The sequence below is a fragment of the Telopea speciosissima genome, chromosome 11, assembly GCF_018873765.1.
Source record: "Telopea speciosissima isolate NSW1024214 ecotype Mountain lineage chromosome 11, Tspe_v1, whole genome shotgun sequence".
In the NCBI taxonomy this organism is placed as follows: Eukaryota; Viridiplantae; Streptophyta; class Magnoliopsida; order Proteales; family Proteaceae; genus Telopea; species Telopea speciosissima.
The window spans coordinates 38327265-38346360 of record NC_057926.1 but is presented as its reverse complement, the minus strand read 5'-3'; the positions used below and the strand labels follow the sequence as shown (position 1 = coordinate 38346360).

Genomic DNA, 19096 nt, shown 5'->3' with positions numbered 1-19096 from the left:
CTACAAATGCATCTTCTTTACACATTCATCAATGAGACCTTATCCCAAACTTAACCTAAAAACACATTTGGGGCATGAAAAAAAAATTAAAAGTTTTATTCGAAGAGCATGTGCACAGGGAAGGGCCTTCACTCTCGTCGAGTTCCAATCGATCTGTCATGTCATTGGTGTGGGGTTGATAAGGAAATACTATACCATATTCTGTTGGGCTGTTCATTTGCATGCTTGGTCTGGTTTGGTAGTAGCTTATCATATTATCCTTCTTCCAACCACATCCCATTGTTACATGAATGGATTGGAGGTTGGGATGCCCTTTTGTAGAGTGATAAGAACCTTGCTCGGGAGTCGTTAGCGTGATCTTCCTTTCTTTGCTGGTATCTCTGGCATGCAATAAATGGTTTAACTTTCAATGTTAAATCATGGACTACTCAAAAAGTGATTATGGTGGCGGAGAAGGTCTATGCTGAGTTCTCGACAGCAACTACAAAGGATCATTGGCGGAATGCAACAACGATTGGTCGTATGAATGCGACTAATGTTACATGGATGCCCCCTACTCCAAATTTCATCAAAGTAAATTGTGATGCAATGCTCCTCAAGGGTCCTCGACTGGGGGTTTGGGCTTCATCTTCAGAGATCACTTGGGAATTTAGATTAAGGCTATCTCGGCTCCTTATATTCTCAACTTTGTTGTACAAGGGGAGGCGGTGGCAATCAGAACCGCACTGTCACTGGCTACTACACTAGAATTCAAACATCTAATAGTAAGGAGGTCATTGATTTGCTTCACACCCCTAATTGGTTACTACCACTAGGGGTGGCAACGACAATCAATGACATTAGGCATCAATGTGCTTCATTTATTTCAAATTATTTCTCTTGTATTTTACAGACTTTGAATAGTAATGTTATATCTTGGCAAGGAAGGTCCTGTCTATCATGTGTCTGAAAGATTGGCCAAATTCTATTCCTTGGCTTCACAAGCTTTGTATGTTTAAAGCTAGTGGTTGTACACATGGTTATCAATTTCAATAAATCTATAAAAAAAAAAACACGTATTCCCATTTGCGAATACAATTAGCAAAAACGCATTTAAAGCAACATTGCCACTTTTTACCGTTTTAAACGTGTATTCCCGTTTGTTTTCTAAACATACGGTAAAAAAGATAATCGGCCTCCTTTTGCCGTTTTAAATGTGTTTCGCTTTTTTTATTTAGAATTGTTCGTCTTCATCACTGGCTCACTTAACTGACCATATATTTCTTTCCCGAACTTCGATCAACTTGATTCTTTTATCAATTTAAAGATGACTCGAATGGCTACATTTCTCATGATGTCACCTTAAACTCAAAGTCAATGCATAGACCCCAAAATTGAGCTACAAAATGATGCATATACTGAAAAGGGTTTCTAAAGCAATGACCCAACTCTAAATGAATTTGTCACTCCATGTATGTATTAGTTGTGTTGACAACTATTGCAGCAAGATCTGGTTCGAGCTGTGGTCCACCTGGTCGAGTTGACATGCACTGGTAGACAACAATAGACAAGAAAGTGTCGGCCTGGGCCGGTTTGTACACTCCGATGCCTAAGTCAGACCTCTGCAATAGATAATATTCCCAAGTTAAGAACTTAAGGAATATGAGTCGAGAGAGAGTCCCCCTTACCTGGGTTAAGCGTGTCTATTTATAGTTTCGATTTACTAGATCGATGTGTGTACTTATTTGATCATAGACAGTAATATCGACTTCATGTAGTCCTAGGTGGAATGATTTGTGCTCGACATGTGTCAGGCTGGTAGTCATGCCGGAGGTGTGACTTTGACCTGATCAGGGTCTGTGGTTAGGTTAGTTAACCGTACCAAGTTCTCGAAGCGTGAGGCCGACATGAATCAATTATCCCGACTCGAGGTCTGATGATGTTTGGTTCATGCCATTCTACACCAGGTTTATCCTAATCGGTTCAGTAGTTGTCTAGTTCTCCTCGTTTTGCCTAGGATTTGGATGAGTCGAACTATGGCTCATCAACAACAATGAACAACACCATGGCCAAGCCACATTGCTCAACAAAACTTTGGACATTATGGTGTATGAATTGAGAATTGATATTGGATAATATACATTGGATGATTTTAGGTGACATGTCTTGAAATTTACAATGGTTGTGGAATATATATTGAATGTTAGAATTATTTTGAACATTAGCAGCAAGTATTCGAGTAAAAATTTCCCAATTTATATGAGACTAGTGCCATTTTTTTTTTTAAATATAAATGTTAAAATACATAACGTCTATTTTTTGTTTGACCAAATGTTGTCTGTGCCGAGGGCACAGGTTGCGCCCAGACACATGATGCTGGGCAAAATGATCACCCTGCCCCCCCTAAATGGCAGGCCCATATGTCTGGGTGCAGGCTGCGCTGCAGCATAGAGAACATAGTCATTTTTGTTTTTTACCGTTTTTTTTTTTTTTTTAGCGTTTTATTTGACTTTCCGTTTACAAATTTTTTACCGTTTAAAACCTTTACTGTCCGTTTTCCTTTTTTTCCCGTTTACGTTTTGCTAACTATTTGCGATACCCTCTCCCGCCCAGCGGCCATTTCTCCACAGGCGGGAACATGCCGTAAAACCCTAAACCCTTGGAGACAGCTGCGGTCAGTTCTCTTTGTTTTTTCGAGCCAAGAAAGTAGTACCTACCCTAGTCTCCTGAAAGCGAAAAATTTTCAGAAGATTGCTCTATCTTATTATACCTGACCAAGCATTTCCTTTTGCAGAAATTTAATGTATTTCAATCTCCAGAAGAGAGAATTTGAAGTTTATTAGGTTTTCCAGGAGAGATGCCTTCAAAGGCGAAGAAACCTTCCAAAACACCATTGAAGTTCTCGTCTTCAGATCATTCTGCATCTCCTAAGACCCCATCAGCTTCATCATCTCTTCCAGTTGGAGAGATTAGCAAAGAAGATCTTTTGTATGCTCTTGAAGAAGCTTCAATCAAGTTCCCTTCTTTCATCTCCAAATCTGCTTTCGTTGGCCAGGTTAGCGATGTTGGGTCTGAAGGTCCCAAAGCTACGATTTGGCTTTCTGAGTCAGCCATGGTTGCTTCTTCCCTTATCCCTGGTTCGGTTGTTTCGGTAATTTACCATTTTCTTCTTTTTAAATAATATGTTTGTAATTGAAAGTCACTAATTATATATGAAGATTGCTATTTGTGTTGTTGAACTTATATTTGGATCTTTTTTTTTTTTGGGGGGGGGGGGGGGAGTGGGGTGGTAATGGTTTCAAATGCAAATCTAAACTTTCCTTTTCAGGACTAGAGGTGTAGGAGGAATTAATTTTGATTGAAAGTAATCTACTTTATACAAGTGGACTTGGAACTCCATAGTCCATAGTGGTTAGGATCAGTTTGGACTGTTTGTTTAATGTTTCTGAAGTTTTGAAGATTCTTTCTTTGTTGGTAGCTTGATTGATTCATACTTAAATTGAGCTCTAAGTTGATTATATGTCTTTGATGAATGGTAAGAGATCAGCTTGGACAGTTCTGTCACTGTTTCTGAACTTTTTATAATATGGGCCTTGGTATTGGCTTAGTAGACTAGAATTTAAAATGTAGTGCTGAGTTAATTACACATCTTATGATGAATGGTAAAAGCTTTTGTGGGTGGCTTTTACAGAAATACATAAGTACAGTTTGATGCAGTTGCATTTCTGTGGCTAGACCATTTTGACCTAGTCTAGAAACCCAGACCACAAAGAACCAGGTCAAACCCTGGTTGCATAAGTTGAAATCTTGGTCGAATTGACTGAGATTTGATGAATTATTTCACTTTCAACAAATGTTGAAATGAAATGATAGTCGACCGTGCAGGTATACCATGTTTTTACCAAAATTTTGACATTTCAGTTGAAATTTTGGTTTCAGTGGGCGTATCGTATCGTTTTGGTGAAATGATACAATCCTATCCTATGATATAAAATACAAAATTCGATCGAGGTGGTTTCGACAGGGGGGGGGGGGGTTGCTAGAAAAACCCCAGTTTTTGTGTTTTTTGGCGAAATCACCCACAGGTAGAAACAACGTGTTGGAGACTACTACAACACATCTACAACGATGATTTACTGCATTTGAGTAAGATTTCTTGAAGATTCAAAATTTGAGATTTACTTTTTTCCATTAAAGTTAATTTATGCAAAAAACAAGATAAATATTTAGTGATTGGGTTTCAATTTTTTATATGTTAGATTCCGTAGTCCGATCTACGACTTCACGTAGTCAGATTTAATTTTCTATTTTAAATGATTTTTTAACAGTTTCTGGTTTAAAATATTGATTTTTCTTAAAACAAAAAAAAGGGTTAATATATATTGGTTAGAGCTCAATTTCTTATATTAGACATTGTTGGCGGATCTACGGCTACACGATGTCACCTTTTTTTTATTATAAATATTTTGATTATTTTTAAAAAGTTTGGAAATTAGAAAAATAATTTAGAAAATTCAAAAAAATTATGATTAATAAGGAAAAATATTCTGTTTTGGTTTGAACAGACCTGAAAATTTTTAAAAGTATTGTTTTAAGATTAGTAGAACGAAGACGGAGTGTATGGTATGTAACTTTAGTAAATCTGGGACGGATAATGAGGGGGTGAAAGTTGATGAGATGGAGATTCTGCAAAGTAATAATTTTAGGTATCTAGGATCAATCATCAGTAAGGAAGGTGATATAGAAGATGATGTCTTACAAAGAATTAAAGTAGGATGGATGAAGTGGAGAGGTGCATCCAGAGTGTTATGTGATCAATGGATTCCTTTAAAGCTTAAAGGAAAATTTTACAGGTCAGTCATAAGCCCAGCTATGATGTATGGCGCGGAGTGTTGGGCAGTTAAGAAGCATCATATAGATAAGATAAGTGTAGCGGACATGAGGATGTTGACATGGATGAGTCGCAAAACCAGGAAGGATAAAATAAGGAATGATCATATTAGAGCTGATTTGGGAGTTGCCCCGATTCAAGATAAGCTTTGAGAAAATCGTCTGAGGTGGCATGGCCATGTTCAACGGAGGCCTTTTGATCCTCTAGTTCAGAGGAGTGACATGATTCAGATTGAAGGTACTAAAAGAGCTAGGGCAGGCCTAAAATGAACATAGAAGAAGTGGTGAGAAAAGACATGCATAGTCTAGGTCTTGTTTTGAGTATGACATCGAATAGAGCTGATTGGAGGGCAAGAATCCGTGTAGCTGACCCCAGTTAGTATTGTATAAGATTGAGTTGTAGTTGTTGCGTTCCTTTTTTTTTTTTTTTTTCTTTTATTATTTATATTTTATCTTTGCAAGGATCCATGTAGCCAACCCCATTTAGTTGGGATAAGATTGAGTTGTTGTATTGTTTTTATATTTTCAACTCAAAATGGTGATTGATGACGAATGTCCTGTTCCATACTTAATTTTGGTTAATTAGGGTACTAAATTATAAAAAAATAGTTTAATTAGGAAAAATATAAATTAAGTAAAAATTAGGAAATAGCTTTATTGTTGTCATAGGATTTTTAATTAATGTACAAAACTTAATTAGGTGTCACTTTTCATTGCAATAGTATAAGAAGATTACATCATGGTGCTCAGGGAGATGGGGGGAGGCAGTGTGTGGAGATATTTTACAATTTCCTTCTAAAACCTAGTTTTACATTTTTTTCTACTTAGTTTTTTTCCATGTACATCTTTAACTTCTCTATGCAATTGTAACTTTCTACAAGGAATTGCTTGCAAGAAACTATATAACTTAAATTTTCCTTTTTTCCTCTGCTCTTGTGACTGCTGTCACCTTTTTGTTTCTCTTACCATTAACAGGTGTCTCTTGGTTCTTTGGGGAACGATTTTTCAAATGGCTCCTCTGTTGACTTATTAACAGATGAGTTTGTCAGACATATTGGTGTTTATGCCCAAGGTGAAAGAGAGAATGATGCAGGCAGATACTTTGCTCTTGCAATGGTTTTTCCTTCTTGTAAGGTTTGAATATCTATAATGTTAGTATTTCAAATTTCCTTTCAATTGTATTCCTTTAATGGGTAGCATTGTGAGAGAAGTTGCAATTTATAAACATCGGTGCAGCAACCAAGAATTTAACTACACAGAGTGAGGAGGATGTGGAATTGTTCATTTCAAGGAAGATAAATAAATATATAATTTAAAATGTCATTAAATTTGTAGACATGATGTGGAGAAACCTCTGAATTCTGACAAATATTTGGAATCTCTTTGCAGAAGCTCCCAGTCCTTACAGAATTTATTTACTTGAATGATCTTATGCTAGTGTGAAAGAAGAGAGGGAAATGTTATTGAAATCATTATGGTTTTTCATTTTTTCTGTTTGAGTGAAACAACTTAGTGTTTGTCAGGAAACTTCCTTTCCCTACTGTTTATGCTTTTTTTTTTCCAAGGATTTTTGTTTATCATAGGAAACTATTTTGCATATTTTTTCTTATCAAGGCTCTTTAATGCTTTAACAGGTTTTGTCCTAGTAGAATTAATATATTTGAAAAAAAGCCTCTAGAGGTTCTCAGCTTTTCATTGTCTTCTTACCTTTTTATAGGTTCTGAAGAATGGAGTACGATTATCGTGGAGCCTTTCATGCACCTTGGGTTTCCCTTCTTTCGGCAGGATCATATTTATCTCCTCCATTCAAACTCTATCTGTAGCTGGGCTTCTAAATAACTTGCCTAGCCCAATTAATAATGCAGCCTGTCCTCTCACACTCTGCAAATGCAAGGACTTGCAGTTACAACTGATTTCATCAATGGATGGTGTATCAATTAAACATTACATGTCCCACAGTAACCGTCCAGCTGAGATGGACCAGGATCAATTTGAAAATGGAAAGGTTTCATCCCCAAAGACCCCATCATTATACAAGCCAAAGCTTGATTCTCCTATAAGTAGTCAGCTACATTCGGGAACACGCGACGGTTCTGTCCTGAAATTAGCATTAGGTGATGAAAAAACGAAGGAGCTTTGGCAAAGTTGTGCTGTTCACTGGCTACGTTCTCGCATTTTACTCCCTGGGAATATTGTGACAATCCCCATATTTCCGTATACTTCTGTTTTCCGTGTGGAAGGTGCAAATGAATCAGAATGTACTAATCAGAAGTTGAAAGATGAAGGAAATGATTTGATTTGTCAAACTCCTAGATTGATGGACCATATTAAAGAAGCCTTTTTGGTGGATCATGAAACAAAAATACATATCTTTTCATCGTTGACTTCTGAAACAAAGACTGAAGAGAAAAGAAGTTACCCACGGGAGGACCTTGAGCATAAAGACTTCAGGACTACATTGACAAGTGATGTTCGAAAATTGGGTGGTCTATCTAAAGAATTTGCTCTGTTGAAGGAAATTATTATCTCCTCATCGGTGAAGGACAGCCTGTCAAGGTTTGCTTATTTTGTCTTTTATTGTGGTTGGCTTCATAAATACAATATTTTGTTTACCTATACTATTGATTTTTAATTTCTTGGATGACTATGACATATGTTACATCATTAAAAAAGGGCGTACCCAGTGCATAAGGTTCCCACCACTGCAAGGTCTGGGGAGGGTCATAATGTACACAGCCTTACCCCTGCTTTCACAGAGAGGCTGTTTCCAGACTCGAACCCGTTACCACTTGGTCACAATGGAGCAACCTTAACCATTGCACCGAGGCCCGCCTAATGCAAGATGGGATTAGGGTTAACCTAGTTCCAATTATCCATGACACAAATAACCAAATAACAACCAAAACACTGCAACTGCAGGTCTGAAACAGAGGTTTAGCATCAGAAAATTGCTAACTCCAGAACCAGTAGTTCCCCAACTCGTATGGGACTGATACTCCTAACAAGTAAAGGTCCAATAGGATGATGAAGCCCTAGAAATCTCAGCTTAAATTGATGGCTGAAGAGGGAGATACCAGCAGGTCACTAAAATATAAGGTGAACTCAGATTTAGTAACTTAGTAAGTAGAGACCAAACCAGCCGGCAGAATCTCTTCAAACTTGGATCGAGTGGAAGAGGTATTAGTGAACCAAATATCAGCCAAGTCTGATGACTGGTTGCAGAGTTATGATCTTCACAATTTGCAGCAGCAAACTGGATCGCAGGAGCAGTAGCTGCCTTCTATTGATGATCAAGGATGGATCCTGGCCTTCACAGAGGTAGCAACAACAGCAGGTTTCACACTCACAGCAATGGTAGTAGCAAAGAATCGATGGTAAGAAGAAGTTAGACAGGAGAAGAAGGGGAAAGGCACAAGGAGATTCGGCTCTCACCAGCCAGGCCTCTCAGCCCTTCATCCACTCAATAGGACAATGGCATTGCATAAAAACAAGCTTCATTCATTCATAAAATCGCGGGGTGCCTCTATGGGCAGGTTACAATATATAAACACCCAAGGATTGAGCTCCAAAATAGAAACTAAAAATTAGAAAGTCCCTTATAAGGCCGAGCTTGGGTTACAAGTAATGAAATTAAAATAGAAACTCTATGCTGCAAGATTCAAAATAGAAACTAAGTCTAATTAAAATAGAAACTTAAGCCTTCTAAATCTGAAATTCGAAACTAAACTAAATTTCTAAATCCCCACGCGTAAAGCACCATGTACTCTGACCTTGGGCCCCACAGAATCTTCTAATAATATTCTCACCAAGGCAAAATAAGGGGTTGTGACACAGTAACGTGAACAGTGTTTTGGCCTCTTTTCATCATGTTTTGTTCTACATCACCGCCCTCTACCTACGTTACATCATTGAATTGTTAAAATATTTTAATTTTCAAATGAATGCCAAACCATGATGAATGCAATGTAGTTTTCCTATTGTAACACCTCAAAAACAATGCTAATCGGGAGTTAACAATTGCTGCTTCACTGTCTGATGAAGGCCCATTGATCTCAATTAAATTAAAGAGGCCTTATGAGATTTATAAGGTACAAGATCTCGGCGAGATCTCGAAAATATCTTGGTTTCGCCAGGTCTCGAGACAAGACCAGTGGTGATACAAAAAAATGACAATATCTCGGTCGAGATCTTGGTATCTCGCCGAGACCTTGGCATGTATCTTGGTCTCGATTCGATTTGAGACCAAACCAAGCTATAAAAAGGCACCCTCTCGACGAGATTTCGAGTTGAGACCTCAACTCGAAATCTTGCCTCTACACTTGGAGGTGAAGGTTTTGGTGCTTTTTTTTTTTTGGCAAATCTCACCTCAACTGAAGATTAAAGCTTGGAGATTCAAGATTGAAGCTTCAACATCAGGAGAGAGAGCTGCATTGCATCTCAAGAACAGTTTTAAGTACATTTGTATTTGTTTAATCTGTCTCTTTCCAAGTTTCTAACAATTATTAACAAACCGTTAAACCATCACCATGTATGATTATGAATATGATGCCTAAGGCTTAAATGGCTTATAGTTTAATGTTTTTTAATTCCTAATGTTTATTTAAGTTGTTTTACACCTCTACTTTAATTATAAGTGTTCTAAATATTGTGTAGAATAGCCTAGGGTAGACCTCAAGTACTCCGTAGACTACAAACCTAGGGTTTGAAGTCAAATTACCATTTAGGTTTTGAATTTGTGAAAACTAATGTTTTCATTGTGTTTATAAGGCCTAAAAATAAGGTGGATGTCAAGTTTCAAGACCTATCTTGGCCATATGGCCACTGAAACCCACCATTGAGTTGAGATGGGAAAAAATACACCATCTCGCCGAGATCTCAGCAGAACTCGGTTTTGTGGCCTGGTGAAACCAGGGGCGAAACCGAGACCTAAAACCTTGGATTTATTTGCCTTCCCACAAGATGATAGTGGCTATTTTAGTTGCTGAAAAGCCAAGTGAAGTGGGATAATACTACACATTTGGATGGGTTGTGTTATAAGGTGGGTTTTTGGTATAATGGGTTATATTTGTAAGCCAATAGGTGAGGATGGTTGATGGCCACACGATTTTTGATTATTTTATCCTTAGTTTAGTTATTCACTAAAAGAAGCCAAGTCAGAATAGGAGTCTAAAGTAAGAGTGCAGCTCTGAGTCGTCGTCTGAGTACTTAATTTGTTGGAATAATGTTGTGATGGTATGATGGGAATAATGTGTAATGTGGGTAATGTTTGCATACATGTTGATATGTAATGGCAGATTTATAATTTCAAAACTTAGAATCAGTAACATAGAGTTGAGGGAGGTCGATCACTTTCTAACTCATTCTCCTGATCTTTCTGCCTCTCTCCTCTCTTCTCTTCTCCTTATTCTTCCCTTCTCCTCTCCTCTCTGGTTTAACCCAATCAATAGCGACTGTAACTTGGTGTTAGAGCACCAGGTCAACGGGTTTAATAGTCGACCTAGGTAGCTGATCCTGTTCCCTTTTTCACTCTGGAACCCTATTGTAATAGAAGTATCCAAGGAAGAGAATACCATGTAAGAATTGAAGTAAGATCTAAAGGTCACTGTAAGAGAAAGATGTTAGTGGGATTGGGAGGTGCAAAGTACAAATCAATGAAGTTTTCCAGAACAGACTACTGCCATCTCTGGGAAGTGTTGTCAAGGCGTCGCTTAGGCGTCCAAGTGCCTTGGCTGCCTTGCATCTAGGCCCCCTGCCCCTGCAATGCTTTGGGTCGCCTAGACACCGTGACTACTATGCTGGAACCAGTTCATATCTCTCTCTCTCTCTTTGATCTATTTTGGTGACGAGATCTGTACCGTTTGGGTCACACTAGGGTATGATCTCAAAGACCCTGCCTTTAGCTGGTAATACTTTTACCATATTTCTTTGCAACTCCAACTTTTGTGACATGTTCTACTGCCAGAATCATAGAGAGTTTGCTGTTTTCATGATTTGAGAATGTTATTTTGGTTAGTAGTTGATTCTATTTGTTGAGCCTTGATGTGTGAAGATTAAAGAGTGTAGTTTCTACTTCTACATGGAAATGTAATCTGGTTGTAATTTCTCTATGTTTATGGTACCTCTTAGAGGGCAGGCAGGCCTTTGTGCAATGCTAAGGTTGCTCCATTGTGACCAAGTGGTCGTGGGTTCGAGTCTGGAAACAGCCTCTTTGCGAAATCAGGGGTAAGGCTGCGTACATTATGACCCTCCTGAGACCCCGTAGTGGCAGGAGCCTCGTGCACTTGGTACGCCCTTTTTTTTTATGGTACCTCTTGTTACCTGTAACTAAGTATTCTGTTGTTTGGCAGAAGATTGGGTTGAGTATTAACTCCCCATTGAGTTAGGGTATCCAATCAGCTCCCATTGTGTACTCATAGACAATGTTTGAGGTCAGTAGACCGATGGATTCTTCAACTGATGGTACAAGTAACGTTAACCCTAGCTTGTTTGCTCTGGAGAGCACACACACACAGAAGGGTTGGCATGGTGGGGGAAGAGGTTGAGGTAGTGGCTGTGGGGATGATAAGGGCTCAAATGTGAGGATTGTGGCAAATCTGGACACACCAAGGAAACCTGTTGGGATCTCTATGGTTCACTATCACCCACCTAGATATGCATCTCCTGGTGGCACACAGGGTGGCAGGACAGGGGAGCCCGAGCTAACTCTGTCGTTGCTGATACAGACTCCTTGGGAAATGCTTCCACAGCAGGGGATCACATACCAATGCTTGGTCTCTCACTAGAGAAGATATTGCTGCATTCTGTGGAGTTATGGCTTAGCTGGGCAACTTCCTATCTACTGCTACCTGCTCTTTACTCAATCAGGTGCCTCGGCCTTGGTTCTTCATGCATCTATATTTGCTGCTTCCTCTTGTTGGGTCATAGATTCTGGTGCTATTGAGTATATGACTGGTATGTCGCATTGCTTTGACTCCCATCCTGTTTGTTCAGGTAGAAATAAGGTTAGGGTGGCTGATGGCTCTCTTTCATCCATCTCTGGGAAGGGTAATATGCATGTTGCATCATCTATGTTCCTTAATTCTTTTCTTCATGGTCCAAAATTTGCTACTAACCTCCTCTTTGTTAGTCATATACTCATATCACCAAATCCTTGAATTTTAGTCACATTTTTTCCTTCTCAATTGCTTGTTTCAGTACCCGGTGATGCAGGACATTTGGGGGCTGCTCCTACTAGCCCTAGCCCAGGCGCAATTAGATACTCCAAGGGATACCATCTCAGGCCCAAGCCCAAGCCCTACCAGCCCTGCATTTAGTTTTTATTTCAGTTATTGCTGTAGAAGTAGTTATTAGAGCCTTAGAGGACAGTTATTGCTATAGAAGTAGTTGTTAGGGAGTTATTTTCTGCAATTTTTTTGACTTTGAGTTTTTAAAAGACTGTATTTTGAGTAGGAATGGAACAGAATGGAACAATGAAGAATGAATTGAGAAAAGTGAGTGTGCGTGTGCACTTCCCCCCCCTCCGTCTATTGCTTCTTCTTCTCACGGTTTCTTTTCTTTCCCCTTCAATTCTGATTTCTTCCTATCTTTTCCTCTTCTCCTATTCTGTCCCCCATTATCTGGTATCAGAGCCCAAACCTGGGTGAATCTCTCTATCTCTCTCTCTCATATTCTTCTCCCTTTCAGTCTCTCTTCCCTTCTTATCTTTCTTCTCCTATCTAAGCTCTCTTACCTTGTTCCTTCCTTGTTCTGGAAACCCCAAGTCAGAACTCCAAAATACTCATATACAATTACCTTATTTTCTTTACCATAACATCCATTGAACCCCTTTAACCACACGATTGCAACAACCAATCGTTCCATATTATTCCATCTTATCCCAAGTTGGAATGACGAACAACATCGGAGATGCTGCAACAGTAATGGTGTATGACTTCGACATTCCACTCAACAATATTGAGAGGGCGTGCTCTCACAAGATTTCATCTCCTTTTTTCGTGAATTACCGGAGCTTTTGAATGGCATGGATGTGCAGCAGATGGACTGGTTTCCCGGGTTTATCCAAACTCGAGGTCGAGTTTTTTTAAAGCAAGGGAGAGTTGATGCAGGACATTTGGGGGCTGCTCCTACTAGCCCTAGCCCAGGCCCAATTAGATACTCCTAGGGATACCATCTCAGGCCCAAGCCCAAGCCCTACCAGCCCTGCATTTAGTTTTTATTTCAGTTATTGCTGTAGAAGTAGTTATTAGAGGACAGTTGTTGCTATAGAAGTAGTTGTTTGGGAGTTATTTTCTGCAATTTTTTTGACTTTGAGTTTTTAAAAGACTGTATTTTGAGAAGGAATGGAACAATGAAGAATGAATTGAGAAAAGTGAGTCTGAGCGTGTGCACTTCCCCCCCCCCCCTCCTTCTACTGCTTCTTCTTCTCACGGTTTCTTCTCTTTCCCCTGCAATTCTGATTTCTTCCCTATCTTTTTCTCTTCTCTTATTTTGTCCCCCATTAGAAGGATTATTGGCAGTGGGTGTGAGGAGAGAGCTATATCTTCTTGACCCTAGACCATTTTTTTGAGAGAAGCAGTCATATGTTTGTAGAAGTAATGGAAGTAGTTGTGTGGACATTTTGACGCTTTGGCATCAGCTTTTGGGACATCCCTTCTTTTTTCTATGAAAAAACATGTCTCATTTGTTTTCTTTAATACCTAGTTCACATGTGTTTCAATGTGAGTCTTTTCAATTAGCAGAACACCATAAATCCTACTACTCTTATCCTTGTAATAGGTTTGTTGCTCCTTTTCATATTATCCATTCTAAGGTATTGCTCCCACTACTTGTTTGGTTATCGTTATTTTGTTACCTTTGTTGATGATTATTGTTGTATTACTTTGGCCTATCTTTTGAAGCATAAGAGTGATGTGTATGATCCCTTCAAAACTTTTTATCATATGGTATGTACTCAATTTGTGAATAAAATCAAAATTGTGAGGTCTAATAGTGGGGGGAAATATATGCTTGGAGGGCTTCAAAAAATTTTCAGTGATAAGGGATTCTCCATCAACGTGCATGTGTTGACACACCCCAAAAGAATGGGGTAATTGAATGGAAGAATTGCCATTTGCTACAAATCACAAGAAGTTTGTTGTTTGGCATGCATCTTCCCAAAGCCCTTTAGTCTGAAGCCTTTAATAGCATCCCAGCTAATGTTGCTCAGGGACCATACTACTAGACTATGCTTTATACTGCAGGGAAGGCTGGCCCAGGAGTGAAGGGGCCCACTCCATATGAATTGATGAATGTCTGTTTGCCCCATCAAAAGGCAGAGCTGGAAGTGTACATTGATACATTGAAGGGGATATGGAGAGCTATGGAGAGGCTATGATGTATGATGGTTAGACTGGAACCACTTGACAGTCCATCATCAACTTCATAGTTTATTGTGATGGTAAGACCAAGGATTAAAGTATCAATATCATGTATTGTATTGGTGGGTTGATTTTAAGAGACGTATTGTATCGGAGATACGCATGAAAATGGTTAAGATATGCATGGAAATGCACTTTTAGAGCCAAAATAGTATAAATAAGCAATATATATTATTTATCATGCATAAACACTAAAATGGAGAACAACGTATAATGACACAAGTGCATCCAATTGAAATTGTTATAAAGGATTGGTTTTTTTACATGTAGTAATAGACTAATAGTCTATAGTACAATGAGACAAGTTCTCTAAGTGATATGACCAAAAAAAATAAAGTTCTTTGAAAATCTACCTTTTTTGAGAACTTCACTTTCAGTCTCTGATTTTGGCCACTTGAATGATTGAAAGAAAGGTTTGTTGGTTGAATCTGATTCGTTTTGATGGTTCAATGTAAACCCAAAGTCACAAAAGTGGAAAAAAGAGGTTGAGAGCAAGGAATGAGACTCTCAGGTGGTTATTTCCCTTCCGCCTTCAAAACTCGTTTATGAGTTCTGGAACATGAACATGAGCTTTTAATGGCCTGTATCGCCACATATTGCAATGTATCACATCGTATTACGCTGTATCGGCTGATACGTTAGCGATATGTACCGATACTTTAAAATCTTTTTTCCCACCCTTTAACTTGATGTATCGATGAGTATCAGTAGTACCGTATTGTATCGCACCGTACGGCTCGACACATGATTTTTTTTTTAAAAGATACATATCTCACTGTATCGTATTGATACCTTGCGATACTGATACGATATGGTGCGATACTTAAAACCATGGGTAAAGCTATCTTTTTTATGTCTGTGGGTGCATCCAAGGAGAAAAAGGATGCAAAGTATATTTATAAGTTGCTAAAAGATGTTGTACTGGAGATACAGGTACAAAACCTTGTCCATGCGGTGACGGACAACGACAACTTTAAGAAGGGAGGTGGAGATTGATGCACAACAGCAGGTACCACCTCTTTTGGACACCATGTGCAGCCCATTGCATTGACCTCATGCTTAAGGACATGGAGAAGAGATCCATGGTAGTGGGTGTGGTTGAGTGGGCAAGACAAGTGACCACATTTGTCAACAACCATGGATATGCTTTACAGATTATGAGGGAGAAATGGGGTGGGGATTTCGTGAGGCCTGGCGTTACTCGATTTTTCACCAATTATATTGCATTGAAGAGTTTTGAGGCGAAGATGGCTGGTCTGAGGTCCATGTTCACTTCAGAGGAATGGTTTGGTTGGAGGGAGTCAAGTTTGCCACAGGGTAGTACAGCACAAGCGACCATTTCTAGTGACCAGTTCTGGCATGATCTGAAGGTCATTCTTATATTAGAGCCGGTGGTAAAGGTACGGAGGATGGTAAACTTTGAGAAGAACCCTACCTTGCCACACCTGTATGCTGCTATGGAGATGATGAAGGAACGTGTGCAAGCAGCGTTACCTTGTGGTGGGAGGGCATACCTGAAGATAATTGAGGACTGATGGGAGAGTCAGGAACTTGATGTATCAACTATTAGAGTTGGTGAGTTTTATATGTTTAGTTCAAAGTACTTAAGTCAATTTACAGTCCATTTACATATTCATAGGCATTGATAAGTTCTTTATACAATTTGTAGCATACTGTCTCACTCCCAAGTTTCAATACAAGTGTCAACTTAGGATGGATGAATCATTGATAGAAGCAGTGAAAAATTTGGTGGCCAAGTTGGAGCCTAATTCGACTATAGAGACGAAATGCAATATTGAGGTGAGACTTGGTAGTCACTAATTTGTCCAGTATTTATAAGGAATGTAGTTACTCGATTTGTACTAATGTGAACATTCCCATGTTTGGAATGAGTAGATAAAGACCTTCAAGATGCTCTTGGAAGTTTCGGTCGTGCAGCCGCAAAATGTGCTAGGAAAACCATAGAATCTGGTAGGTCCATTTCATTGTTTTTCATTTTGTCTCCATTCAATTCATATACACATGTACCAAGTACAATCACTAAACATGAATAATCTTAATATTCTAATGTAGGCGAATGATGGGTGTTCTACGGGAGAAATACACCTAACTTGAGAAAGATAGCAATCAAGATGGTCTCTCAAACTTGTTTCATCTCTAGATACAAGCGTAAATGGAGTACATTCTTACTCATCCACTACAAGAGGCGGAACCGATTGGGTCACGCGCAGTTGGAGTAGGTAGCGTATGTGCATTATAACATGAGACTGAGGATGCAACACATATGCCATGGATGATAATAAAAATATGGGAGAATGTTCTCTGTGCCGCAGTGCAGGCTGGGCCCAGGCACACCCAGGCACATGAGCCTGCTACTCAGGGGGGCAGGGTGGTCACTGCGCCCACTCCCATGTGCCTGGGTGCAACCTGCGCTGTGGCACAGAGAACAGCGCCCCTAAAAATATAATCAAGCTTGCCAACATTTTCCAGGTTGACTCAGATAATGAGGTGGATCCCCTATATGAGTGGGTGAAGGATTGAGGTGAGACTATCATGGATCAAGCTGGGGATAGGCTCGACCCCGAGATGTTGAACGCTTCTTTCGCCATACTATCACATGACCAACTTTTTTGATACAATCGGAGGATAACTTGATTCGACAGCAACAAACAACAACAACATTCTAGTAGTTTTGATCCTGCCCGTAACTTGTTTTGGTACTAGGCGTCTAGGACTCTAGGATGGGCATAAGGGTGACTCGTTGCTTGTATTATACTATTGTTGACTATACATGACTCTTTGTAACAAACTATGTATGTTGCTTTATTGATGAAATGGTTTATAATTTGATGTTTATTCATTCCTAATACACATTTAAGTTGGTTTACTTGAATTATGTGTTCTAGCACTAAACATTGTGTGGAATAGGCAATATTAGAGAATGTAACAACGTCCACAACCATTCTAGGGTCTGAAGTCAAATTACTATTTTGGGTGTGATTTTTTAAAATCCAAGGATTCCGCTATGTTTAGAGGGTCTAAAATAGGGTGTCCTAGAAGTTTTAGGAACTAATTTGGCTATCGAAACCAACAATCAAATTTTCTAGAAAAAATGTGTAGGTTTTCGAGCTGGGTCGAAAACAGGCTTGAAACCGAAACCTGGAACCCTGCTTGTCTCCCAACGTCTATTTTTGCTATGGCCCATTCCTCCGAAAGTGTTTGACTGTGTGTGCTATGTGTATAGTTGTAAATCTGATCGTACCAAACTTTATCCTAGGGCTCTTAAATGTATATTCCTCGGTTACTCTCATACTGAAAAAGATTACAAATTCTACCATGCCTCTTCGGAAGCGACTTGTATCCATGTATGTTACATTTTTTGAGTCAATACCCTTCTTTACTTCATACATGACATATCTTTAGGGTGAGACTGTGAGAGTAGTCAGTGTGAAGAGGTGGAGGTGGTGATGCAGACCCAAGGGTGTACTCAAGGAAGAAAAAGAAGAAGGCTGCTGCCTACCCCACGATTTCTATTCTCCAAATACTGCTGCTTGCATGTTGCTTCAATGACTATTTCCATTGTGTTCGATCCTTGGTGATGGAGCTGGTGTGTCATCCAAGATTCCAAGCTGACTCCTTGCGGTGGGAAGCCCAGGAGGTTACTCTTCAGTCCTTGTTCTCATTCTTTTTCAAGCAATCCAGCCATTAAAACTTAGAAGACATCCCCACTCCAGCCAAGAACCACTGCTGCTGTGACTGGTTTTGAACCTATTTTTCAATACTTTCTAATTCCATTCTCCCTCTCTCCTGCCCTATCCAGCCATCACTTTTCCTCCATCTTTTGAGCATATTTTCCCCCATCCTAGAGCTCCATTCGATCCCCTTTTCAGCCCCTTCTGATCTGTTGATTGGCCTCTACAAGAATTCTCCCCCAAACCCCTTAACCCTATTTCCTAGCCTGCTGCTCAAATTGGCAAAGAAGGAAAACTTTTGCAGATTTGTTTGTATAACCCCTTGTTTTTCCTACTGTCCCAGACCTATCCCTCCACAGTAACCTCACCCTTGAACCATCGAACTGAACCAATTTTCCCTGATTTCAGATCCTGTTTTGGGACTGAAGTCTAGTAAGGGAAAATTTGAATGGACAACAGCGGCAACAAAGGCCTTCCACCTTATCAAGAAGAAGATGACCAAAGCACTAGTCCTACGCCTACCAGATTTTGACTGAGTATTTGAGGTCGTAGGCGGTGTGCTAATGCAAGGAGGGCACCCAATTGCTTTTTATAGTGAAAAATTAAATGATTCCAAGAAGTGCTACTCGACTTATGATTTGGAGCTGTATGCAGTTGTTCCAAGTGTTACGTCATTGGAGCCTCTATCTTATTGGTGCAGGGACCATGAAGCGCTCAGACATCTTCACTCTCAAAAGTCGATTAGAAACAGGCATGCCAAGTGGGTAGCCTATCTACAGGAGTTTGTATTTGCGCTGAAATACAAGGCTGGCACTACAGAGCACACAGTGGCTGATGCATTAAGCCGCAAGGTTCTCACTCTCAATACCTTTTCTGCCCATGCAGTTAGTATTGATCAAATACGAGGAGAGTATGCTGCCAATAAAGATTTGTGTGATCTATGATGAGTTGCAGCAAGTTGGACAACATCCTAAATATTCTGTCCATGATGGTTACTTGTTCTTGGGAACACGCCTATGCATTCCCAACTCTTCCCTACGACATCGCATCATAAGAGAGTTACATGGAGGAGGTTTGGGCAGACATTTTGGTAAGGATAAGACCATTATTCAGGTGACG

At 39.5% G+C, this 19096-nt stretch overlaps 1 protein-coding gene across 3 annotated transcripts in view; it reads left to right on the top strand.

Annotated features, from left to right (window-relative positions):
• Positions 1–19096, top strand: part of LOC122646230 (calmodulin-interacting protein 111) — a 49312-nt gene that overhangs the window by 2883 nt on the left and 27333 nt on the right. For 2 of the 3 annotated variants that reach the window (XM_043839732.1, XM_043839731.1), the window contains exons 2-4: positions 2774–3130; positions 5845–6003; positions 6587–7425. In XM_043839732.1, coding sequence (XP_043695667.1) covers positions 2837–3130; positions 5845–6003; positions 6587–7425 — 1292 coding nt within the window. In that variant the 5' untranslated portion in view covers positions 2774–2836. Of the gene's footprint in view, positions 1–2773; positions 3131–5844; positions 6004–6586; positions 7426–19096 lie in introns of those variants that run through there. The other variant, XM_043839734.1, reaches the window with a different exon arrangement.